This window comes from Glycine soja, chromosome 3, assembly GCF_004193775.1.
Source record: "Glycine soja cultivar W05 chromosome 3, ASM419377v2, whole genome shotgun sequence".
In the NCBI taxonomy this organism is placed as follows: Eukaryota; Viridiplantae; Streptophyta; class Magnoliopsida; order Fabales; family Fabaceae; genus Glycine; species Glycine soja.
The window spans coordinates 38,222,548-38,235,005 of record NC_041004.1 but is presented as its reverse complement, the minus strand read 5'-3'; the positions used below and the strand labels follow the sequence as shown (position 1 = coordinate 38,235,005).

Sequence of the window (12,458 nt, the reverse complement as noted above, 5' to 3'; positions counted from 1 at the left end):
ATGGAAATGAAACAATGAAATACCCAAATGAAACGCATGCATTGAATGAACGGATGACAAATAAAGCGGTGGAATAATCAAACAGGATATGATCATAAGTTATTTTTCAATTCCTTTTCATTTAACAATTTAACTTAAATGGCTTTTCAATTTTTTTATGAGAATTAGTTGAATGGAGTGATTCATATCAATGTTATGAAATTGCACAGATTCATTCATGTATTATAAGCTACAAATTTATTAAAATTCATCTTATGAAATGAATCTATAGCTAGTTGAATCGTATCGAATCATAGAATTCAAATCATGAATTATAAAATTCCATTAACCATATCTAAAAGCGCCAAATTATTTGCAACCACACATTTTAGGCAATTAGACTAAAAATAAATCACAACTCATAAAGCAACATTAATTATACGGGAAACATATTAGATCCAAGAAACAAATTGAAAAAAGCAATTCCATTGTAATAGGAAAAAAACTAGATGAAAGAAAATATGATGTAAAGTTCTAAAATATGTGTTAAGGTAGAGAACTCTTATAGGTAGTGGTGAACTTATGTTAGGGGTTGCAGTGACAATAGAGGCAAATTTATAAAACGGGTATTTTTAAAAAAAAAATACAAAAATGGATAGACTTTAAAAATACTACAGGTATAGGTAAATCGCGTTTAAAACATAACTTTAGAACTGTAATTTAAAAAAAATACTAAAATTGTGATTCAAAACACAATTTTAAATATATATATAAGTTACATGTTCTAAAATTGAGTTTTAAAAGACGACTTCGACTCCCTCATATCTTATAATATCTTCAAAATCCATCCTGTAATTTTTAAAAAAATTATCCCAATTTTATAAATATGCCGACAATAGATCTTTGTTAACGGAAACACAAAAACAGAGAGAAGATGAAATATCATAATACATATGTACAATGAGAGACTAAGAGAGAGATGTCATGTACCTAATAAAACTAGAGAGAAGAAGAAGAAAGCTTCAATGTCATAACACTTGAGCTTTACGTTAGCTAAACTAATGCTAAACCCAACAAGGTTAGTGTCAACTTAACTAACACTAACTTCAGTAATATAATAAATACTTCTCTTAATAACGTTAAGTCACACTAACATATATCCAGGGACAAATCCAGACATTTACCACAGGTGGGCTGATCTTTATTTGTTTTACTTTGAGATTTTTAAATATTTAACTTCTACAAAAATATTTAACGATTATACACATAAAACTAAAACTGATTTTTTTATTTCTAATGATAAAAAAGTATATATATAATTTTTATCACAAAAATATTCTATTTCAAACAGTAAAGATTCTATAATTCATAGGATACCAATTATTTTAAAAAATAAAGAAAGTGTAATGATTATTTCTTCAAAATGTTGTCAACTAATGTAATAATTGCATAATATAAAAAGACTAGATTGTTGAATAATTTGTGTGAATATTCTATCTACCTGTCGTTTTTTATTCGTTTTCAATCCATTGAGAGATAGGAAATGAAATGAACCCAGTGTGAACGTTTATAAAATTTCATAGAACAAAAATGTACCAAACATTATCATTAGCTACAATATACGGCCTTATTTGTCCCCTTTTGACACTGTCATGAAAAAACTTGATTGCAATAGATTATTGTTAAAGACTTTAATATTACAACTTGTACTAATTTTTTGTTCCAAGTTTTAGATGACTCTTCGGTCTCATCTCACATGCACAATAATCAAACAACAATGGTCTCACCATTAAAAAAATCATTTTTTTTGTTAAAAAAAGTGATTAAATATAATAATGTGCGCTTTTCAATGTTGGTGATATTTATAATGTTAGGGTATTTTTTATATTTAATTTAGTGAAATCTAATTTTAGAAATAATAATATTTAAGTATTTTGTATCTATTTTTATATAATATTTTTTTTATATTTGTTACCTCTTTATGTATAAATATATTTTCTATTGTATGTTTTTTTTATTACAATGAAGCTTAGATGATGAGAAAAAAAAAGAATATTCTTGACATGAATATAAAATAAAATAACATATGCAATTTTCTTATTTTTCTTTACTTCAAATTATATTCAGTATGTTAAAATAATATTTTTTATACTGATTTTTTTTAGATAAAAAATTATTTTGAAAAAAAATATGCTGACAATTTTAGTGTAAATTAAATTTTACATGATTTATGTGATCTACATAAGACAAGTTTTGACAGATTATTGATATAATTAATATTCTAACAGATTTATGAACTTAATAATATATATTTGATAGATGAAATTTTTATTGTTGGCCTGGGCCCTATAATTTTGGGTTGACTCTGTCCTTGTGCATGTGTGTACGTTTATAAATATATATATAATAGTAGTAATTTTGTCACCGTACCGACCTTATACAGACTTTAATATCTCTCAAGTTTTTAATTGATTGGAGTTGTAAATAAAGAATGGTTCTTGCTTGGACTAAAGTAAACAACTGATATTTATTTTTGTCTTTTACTCTTGTTAACAATTATTTCGGTATAATATGCCATGAATCACACGTATACATGTGTCTTTCATTATAATTTGCTAGTAAGCCTTTATATAATCATATAAAGTCCAAACGATAGGAGGGTCAGCCTGGCATACATGTCTGCTGCCTCTCTTTGAATCTATCCCTGCATGCATTATGCATATATTTATAATTTTAAAAAAGCAAAATTATAAATTTGGTCTTCTAGTTTATTTCGAGTTTTGGATTTGATTTTCTAATAATTTAATTCATAAATTAAATTATTAAAAATAATTAAATTTAAAATTAAAGATAAACTGAGAATCTAAAAATATAATTTTAATACATAATTAAAATTAAAAGAGTTCAGTATGGGTAGACCGGCCCTAGTAGCAAATTTCAACTTGTCATTTAATATTACACTATTCCAATCCCCATTCGTATTGAAATCATGTGTCAAAGTCAACTTTCTGTGGTCACCTCAAAATGTCCAATGTTCAACAATACCATTTTTATTAAAACTTAAAAACATAACCTCATTACGATGTTTAAGGTTTTTCGATGATGACTATGAAAAATTAGTATTTAAAGAAAATAATATTTATTAGGATATAATTTTGTTAAAATATTCTTGTTTTTTTTATAATTTTAATAAATGAATTATTAAGTTTTTCAACACGATAACATTTGTTAAGGACTAAAATTGAAATACATGCATGTTTAAATGTCTCACTAAAAAGTAAAAAGTGAAATCATAAGACAATTTTAAATTTTGTTCAAAAGTTAAAACTGACACAATGATGATTATTTTGGGGAAAAAAAATTCTATAATACTATAATAGAAATTAGAGAGGAAAGAGACAATAAAAATACATTTTTAACACTTTTTTTCATTGATTAAGATTTATAAAAATAATAAATTTAAAAAAGAAAATAATTAAATATGATATTAAATTCACAAAATTTTACCATTTTCAATAAATTTTAATAAATTAAAAAAATTGTTTAAATTAAAGAGTGCGTCAAAAGAATGTATTTCTAATCTTGTTGAGTAAAATAAATATATAAGAACTTAAATTTGATCTTTCTTATGGTCAATTTGTCATCATACAAAAAAACCCTTCAAAAAAGACTTAACTACATGAAAAAGAAATAAGAGTGATCAATACCAGATAAACAGTTGTTTGATAAGTAAGATAGTAGTACTTATTTTTTTCCAATTCATTTTAGAGATACTTTCTTAGTTTTTCTTTCAAATAGTTTAAAAAAATAATTACGCTTATTAGAAAAGTAAATATCAATAAGCGTTCCAAAAATATTATTTAAATATTGAGAAAAGAAGTGTTAATTATATATTATATAAAATTATAATAATTATTTATTTTTATTTTAAAAGGAATTAAAAAATTTAATACGATACACACAAATATTATTTTTAAGGAATACACCAAATACTTATTAATTCATATACAGATATACTCTTAGGATAATATTTGTTAATACAATTCATTTTTAAAAAAAAAAAAAACCATCGTAAGCCTACACGAAGTCCTTACATCACAGTAGTACAGATAACACATAAAATCCGAATCATTCGAGAGGTTTTTCACACTTTAACTACAGTTGATATGTTTAATGAAAAATTAAAATTATCTTAAGGATAACATGTTGATCTATTAAAATAATTTCAAAGGTAATAAAATACTTTGGTTTTATTTAATACTTATTTTTTTGTAGCTTTAATACCAATTAATATTTGATAATTTGATCATGAAAAGATGAAGATCCAAGACTGAAATTATTGATGGAAAAGATTGAAAATAAAATTTTTAAGATAGAGATCAAAGATTAAAGTCATGATTAATAAAAATTGAAGACAAAATTATTAGTGACAGAGATTAATGACTTACGATAAATATTTAATGGAAATTTGTAGCAATTAGAAATAATTATAATTTATACTTTATATTTGTATTATGTATTGAGGGTTAAAACTTATAAACACTTTTATTTAGTGAAAATTTGTAACAGATAAGAATAGTTATAAATATTTAATGAAATATTTTTAATCATTTATTTTTTCTTATACTTTTTCAATGACTCTTCTTTTTATATCCTTTTTATCTTCCTATAACACCTTACTCTTTTGATGTCGTCTTCCTCTTCTATCCTCTTCCTATAACATCTTTTTTAATTTAATATATATTCTTAGTTTGTTGGATTATAAATACATGTATTTTAGATTGAATTAAATACTAAAAATTGTAATATATTGATCTATGATAAATGATGACGTATTGAAAGAATCAGGACGGAAAATTATCTATATCCTTTTATGGAAATATATTTGTTCAACAAAACAACCTTCAACAGATATTAGAGAAGTTAATAAAAATATCTGTGAGGAAACTTCAATGGTTCTCTAGTTTTTTTTTTTTATTTAATCTTATTTTCCTCCCTTAGCCATGCTGCGTGAATTCTTCACGACAATTGAACCATTTTTCAGAGAATGACAACGTTTATATATTTGTTTTATACAACTAGCTAGGCTGACCACCAATCGACTAAATTCAATTTTCAAGAATATTTTTCAGAGAAAAACTGAAAAAAATATCTTTAAAGAATTTTTTCGTTGAATTTAGTTGTATCATAATATAACATTTTTTAAGAACTATTCTTTAACGATAATATATATAGGAGTTTTTCTTCGATGATAATATATTTAGAAAATTTTCTTAATTTTTTATCACTTTTAATCTACCATTTTTATTTCTAAATTGATTTTTAATATTTTTTAAAAATAAATTATCAACAATTAAAAGTAATCTTATAATATTTATAAACATATAAATATTTTTAGATTTATGATAAATAATTTATATTATGGTACAAGTTATTTTTAAATATATAGATTATCTTTTAGGTTTATGATAACAAATTTATATTATGATACAAGTTACTTTTAACTATTGATACTTTAAAAAAATATTAAAAACAGTCTATTTTTGCTGTTATGGTTTAGCTTGCATCTATCATCTCTATTCATCCACGACCTGTTTACTAATAATTTTAAGTAAAAAAAAAAAGTTAGTTGTTTATTTAGTTAAAAATATAATATTTTTCTCTTTTTAAAAAGAATTTATAAGCCAATAGAATGACAGTTTTAAGTAAACATATATAATATGCTATTGATGTTTTGTTTTTCTAAATCATGAGTATATATAAGTTTCAGATTATGCACCTACACAAAAATTATATAAGTTTCAGATCATAGATTTTCAAAATGCTATATCATACTTTTTAAAAAAAGACTATCTCAAATAAATGAATTCGACTCAACGTTTGTATCTGTGAGTGAGGCTTAAACTTTATTTTAATAGATCTTTTCTTTTAGTATTCATGACCTTCTTGTCAACATATATGATGCCTCTTTTTTTTTATAAAAAAACTAATACTAAATAATATTTTTTTTATGGACGTAATTGTTTTACATTTGAGTTGACCCTGCAATTTGGAAAACATATTAAATATTTAAGGATATATTCAACTCTATGAAAAATACTAATAACACGTTATCTAACACACTTTATTAAATATATTCTTTATTAATAACCAAAAACTATTAAAAAACACAAAATTTCAAAATTTTATTTCATATTTAATTAGTCTTATCATTTTATGATTTATAACAAAATATTTATTTAATAATGTAGTAAAAGAAATATTTAATACAGGAAGATAGGAGTGAACTGTGATAACATTCATTAAAAAAAGAAATATTCGAAAAAGTATGTTAAAAAAATATATTGCTACTTTGCTAGCATAATTCATTTTGTTTGTTGAGAGGACAATGGTTCAACAAATACGGGAAAGGGACTGATGTCTGATATCTTGTTTATATCATGTCATGGATGTTATACTTCTACATAGCTATTGACTGAAAACTTAGACCAATGTTATATATATATATATATATATATATATATATATATATATATATTAAATAGACCAATTTATTTCTATACTGAAAATTAAAATCAATTTAGAGAGTCAGACTCTCACTCTCTTCAATCTTGCAAGTATTTAGACATTTTTAATACGATAAAACTTAAATGTGATTTTTTAAGTGTTCTTTATATTATTTTTTTAAACTAGAATTAGAGTTTCACCTCTATAGTATACATATTGCTTAGAAAATTATATCTAAATTATTTTTAAAATATTTATTTATTAAATTTTAATTATATGAAGAATACCTAACTCTTTTTTGGTAATAATACCTAACCCATTTAAAAATGCTAATAACAAATAATTCTATTATAAAATTTAAAGATTTTTTTATCACATTTTCTATTATTAATTGAAATTTATTAGAAATTAAAGTTTTATAATTCTATTTCGTATTCAATAAATCTCACTAATAGTTTTATAATTTTTTTAAAAATAACTAATAATAAAAATATATTACTAACCCTCTTCCGTTTTATTTTATGACAGAGCAGACTGAGCAGTTGTTCGATAAGTAGTTTTTTTATCCCTATATATGCTACACTGCTACAGAAAATCATATAAGTTCTTCAGGAAAGGTTCTTAACATTCTTTTTATATTTTTATGAGAAAAATTACTTGAACGTCAAAATCTATCATGTCATGGATTTTATACTTTTATATAACATATAACTATTAACTATTAGCTTATGGTGTGATTCAAAATTTTAACGCAATTTTCTAGATCAGTAACGTGTTTTAACATCATATTATGATTTAGTGTTTGAAATTGTTTTATATTAATGAATTTAGTTTTCAATCAGATATTAAAACATTTATTTTAAATTTGTTTAAATGTACTAATAGTCTAGTACTATATTTGTTCTTTATTCATATTCAGCAAAAAAAAACAATGCTTGTAGTTATTTATAAGACATAGTTAATAAATTTTTTTATCCTTTATTATAAAATTTTATTTTATCTTTCTTGTGCATTAATTATTTTGAATAAAATACTTTGAATTATCTCTTTTTTCCCTAAAAAGATCGAAGAAGATGAGTATTTTCAATAAAGTTGAAGATATATTTCAAAAAGTATTATAAATTTAATACCAATAATTAAATTAATTAATTTTCTTAATTAATAAACATAAATTAATCAATTATATATTATAATTAGGAATAAAAAAATATTTATCTATTTTTCAACCATCATTAATCATTCCGTAATTCCATAATTATAAGTAATGAATTAATAGAGAATAAGAATGTTTTAATAAAATTATTTCAATAAATAATTTATTTATTATTATTTTTAATATGTGTAAAAAATCTTAAATATCAATCATTTTGAAATGGGGAAATGGGGGAGTATATGTTAGATTTGTAATCAATTGTTAAATTACAACTTTCATTTTTGGGTAGGTGAGTCCATTTGAAAATAAAATTATACTTTTAATTATGATTTTATATCCAAATCGAAAATGGAACTCAAACCTTTAAGTAGCCCATAAGCCAAATTAGATGTGTTGACTATTTGGGTTACATTGCCCCTTTTCAAAGACATGTGCTTTAACGTTTGACCTCAAACTGCCCACATGCGTATGCTGCAGTAAATAATATCCAAAAGTTGAATGGTCAATAATTGTGGCTGTTTGGAAAGTGTTATCTGTCAAGAAAAATAATAATAGAGGATCATCTCAGCCATGCAACTGGATTAAGCGAAAGATAATCAGTAAAGCTATATCTTGGACTCACAATTAATTAATTCAATTTTAAATCCAACCTACGTGGACGAACGTCTAGGAATCACTTGTTGCTGTTTTTTAGCACATGCATATACAATAATTAATATGAGGTTGTTTCAAACATCAAAGACTTTCAAATCTCAACTTTCTTATAAATAGTGCTCTATCTTCTCATGGAGTAGCATCACTACCTCAGTATATACTCACTAATTGGACAACCCTTCTCCTACCTCCATGGCTAATTTCATAACTTTCTTCATTCCCCTAGCCCTAACCCTCCTTTTCTCCTCCCTCGTCACTGCCAGTTACCATCAAAGCATCTCTCCAAGCCTTCTACGTTCTCGTGAGAAGCTCACGCACCTTCGCTTCTATTTCCATGAAATTTTTACTAGCGACAAACCCTCTAATCTCGTGATCGACCCCCCCAAGGTGGTAGCCGACTCTCCCCTTCCATTTGGGTCCCAAGTGGTGATCGAGGACCCATTAACAATTGGGCCTGATGTCGAGTCCAAACAGATAGGTAAGGCCCAAGGGTTTTACCTATCCGCAACCCAAAGGCCCGGTTTGGAGTTGGAGATAGTCATGGGGATGGCCTTGACCTTCTTAGAAGGCGAATTTAACGGTAGCAGTTTAAGTGTGTTGGGGAGAAACAAAATCTTCAATGAGGTGAGGGAGTTGCCTATTATTGGTGGCACGGGTGAGTTTCGCTTCGCACGTGGCTATATCCTAGCTAGGAGTGTCAAGGTCGATTACCATAAAGGGGATGCTACCGTGGAATACAACGCTTATGTGTATCATTATTCTTCCACTAGCTCTTCGTCTCACGAGATTTTTAACGATGGAGTTCAGTTCATGACAGACCCTATTCTTAGCAAGATTTAGATTTTTAACTAATTTATGTGTTGGAGGAAGTTTATAAAAAACTTTAGGAAATTTGTATCTAAACTAACTCGATACAATTTTCTAAGTTTTACTCACATAAATAAGTTCGGAAATTAGACTGCGGAAGGTGGGGGAATAAATCCAAATACCAAGTTGCTAATTTACTCCTTTGAAAACTATGCCTCGGTTCAGTACTATAAATAAATTTGTTGTCTTGTCGTACACAAAATGTAAGTCTTTGTTGTAGTGCAAGTTGCGTGAGCTAAATAACGTGCCAGTCTTAAAAATTTAAGTCTTTGTTGTAGTACAAGTTGCGTGAGCTGAATAATGTGCCGCACCTTTTTTTTTGTTGGAGATTTAGACCGTTGATTATTATGTGTATTCTGCAATTGAATAGATATAGAGAAAGAGACCCGGGGGTTGAAAACTTGATATCCATGACAATCATGTAATATATATATATATACACACGAAAAATAATACTACCTCCTCGTTTCTTTATAATTATATTGTTGAACTTTTGATAAATTTTTGTCTCTTTTAGTTTATTGTTGACAAAGGTTTGAGATCACATTAATTAATTAATTTTATCAATTATAAATCATTACTTGTTTCTTAATTTTATATTAATTTACATACGTATTTATCATAAAGTGAAAAGGAAAAGAGATAAAAATAAGAAATTCTATAACTAATTTTATTAAAATAAAAATAATTTATTACAAATCTTAATTTTTACATAACAACGTCAGAATACAGATAAAAAAGAACACAGGGAGAGTATATAAGTTCTCCTATATATCTCTGATTCTCGATGTTCTTGTTCTTAATAGAGTACGTGATTTTGAAATCCAGAGCTTTAGTATATGTTTGAGAAATCGTTCGGAGTACTGGTCGAAATGGCGTTTTTCAACGATCAAGAACTTATCTTCTGTTTTTGTCCATTCCTTTGGCATGGGAGTGCAGGTAAATATATATGATAATGAAACTTGAGGTGGACGTAAAAGACAATCGACAAAAAATATATTATTATAAGGCAACGGTACCAACAGTACACAGCTGCTACTAGAATCACCAATAAATGGGTTATGATATATTTGTATTCTAGATATAGAAATATTAAACAACCCAATATTAGTGAAACCAGAAGCCTGAGAAATGTCAAAACAAACACCATTTCTAGCAACTTTCTGATATCGTAACACCATTACATTATACATGCATGTCCCACCCATAACTCGTGTTGCACCGTCCAAACCAATCGTGATTTTGGCTTTCTGCCCTCATAGTATGAATTGATTAGTGTACACCGACAGCTCATATGCTCGACTTTTGCTGCAAGCTAAACTTCCATGTATGTCTAAAATTTAATAAAATTTTAATTTTAATTTCAATTAAGTTTCATTATCATATTTATTGCTTTAAGTTAAATAGTTAATGTAATAATGCCATTAAATAAAATTGAAATTTATTTATTGTGCTAGAGGTTGTGATGATAAGAAACAAATATTTAATGATTTTATAGTTTTTTTTTATTGTAGAACTATTGATAATTAAACTTTAATAATCTGGGTATATATATATATATATATATATATATATATATATATATATATATATATATAATTATTTTTATTTGGTATAGATTAATTCTCTAAAAAAATTGATATAAATTAATATATATCTTTTATTAAATTATATAGTTAATATTACATTTAAAAGTCAATATATAAAAAATTCATAAGAAGGGACATAATAGTTTTCTTTTACTTGAGGTGATCTTAATAGTTATGAAGTTATTTATTTTATTAGGTTTAGTATAATTTTAGTCCCTAAATTTTTTAGGATTTTTATTTTTAATTCTTAAAAATTTTGTTGAATGATTAAGGTTGAAAAATTTATTTTTCATTCATATTTTTAGTCTTTATGGTTAATGTGACTTGTCATCTATGAGAAAATTGATGTTGTGACATTTACATATCAATCATTAATTAAGGATTTGATATTTTTTTATTTTTTAAACTTTTTAAAATTTTATTCTTAGTCCTTAAACTTTCATTAGTAGGTCAAGATTTCTAATTTTTTTTTCTTTTCATCTATTTCTATCCTTAAATTTATTTTTTTACATTTTAATGAATTAAATTAGACCAAAATAAAAAAAAATAAAACATAAGTAAAATCAAAGATTCAATCAAAATTATGAATATTATAAAATACAAAAACCAAAGTCACGAAAAATAATAACAAAAAAATTAAAATCACAGATCGAAAATTAAAAAAAGACAAAAATTATAATTTAACTTTAAAAATGGCAATATAATTTTTTTTTTACATTATCAATACTTATAAAAAATTTCAACTACACTGAACTACGTACGTTATTGAACCATGACCGATTCACATGATGTTGACTAATTCTTAAAGATACGTATCATTTCAATTTCAGAAAGATGTATTTTTTTTATAAAAAAAACTATGCATTATATTTTAAAGCAGAGTTTTGACTATAATTCTAAACGATAGACTTTAATTATTGTCAGATATTGAATTTAAGCTTAAACAACTTTTTACTTCTAGGTAAATAAGGTGTTTTTGATTTTAGTTTTTAAAAAAATATTTTTTGTAAAATTTAAAATTTCTTATTTTAGATATTATTATCAAGTAATATAATTAATTGATAACGTAATAATGATATAAACAACCCATTAAGTTAACACATGATCAAAAAAAATCTTAACAGGACCATCATATATCTTTTTTATAAATTATATTTTTAAATCTTTTATTAAATAGTGTAACATCATCAAACAATATAATATAGTTCATCTCCTTTAAGTGAATATTTTATTATACTCATCACAAATATCCTTTCTAAGTATCCATAAGGTATGATACAATCATACAATTGTCATCCCTTTCTCTAGGTGTGGTTTCCAACAAATATTTGAGGATTCTTTTAACAATTACAGGATGTGATTCCTTAAGATGAACTTGAAAATGAGTACACACAAACAATAGAGATAATGAAAGGTCTTCTAGCAATAGAATAAAGTAATAAAATTATATCTCAATATTTGATTAACTTTACATACTTATCATTTTTATCTTTGCGTATGTAGCAAGAGGTGATCATAGATTACTTTGATAGAGTCCATTGGACCCTTTTTTTTTTATATAGAAATTCCATACAATAGTTATATTGGTTAATAAATCTTCCTTCCTTTAACCACTTGATTGTTAGTTAGAAGAAAAACTTTAGTCTCTTTATCTTAAAATTCTCTTCTCATATGGATGTATAGAAGTTTTCTTCCACATGAATTAATTG

The 12,458-nt window shown here is 24.9% G+C and overlaps 1 protein-coding gene across 1 annotated transcript; it reads left to right on the top strand.

Moving 5' to 3' along the window:
* The first annotated feature begins 8,419 nt into the window (after positions 1-8,419).
* Positions 8,420-9,618, top strand: LOC114406809 (dirigent protein 22-like). Its single transcript, XM_028369640.1, has one exon. It carries the CDS (start codon positions 8,486-8,488, stop codon positions 9,131-9,133), a length of 648 nt encoding a protein of 215 aa, XP_028225441.1. The 5' UTR covers positions 8,420-8,485; the 3' UTR covers positions 9,134-9,618.
* Positions 9,619-12,458: the final 2,840 nt, after the last annotated feature.

Bases quoted from the DNA above. Each gene is read 5' to 3' on its own strand.
- LOC114406809 (XM_028369640.1), top strand. From the start codon at position 8,486: ATGGCTAATTTCATAACTTTCTTCATTCCCCTAGCCCTAACCCTCCTT.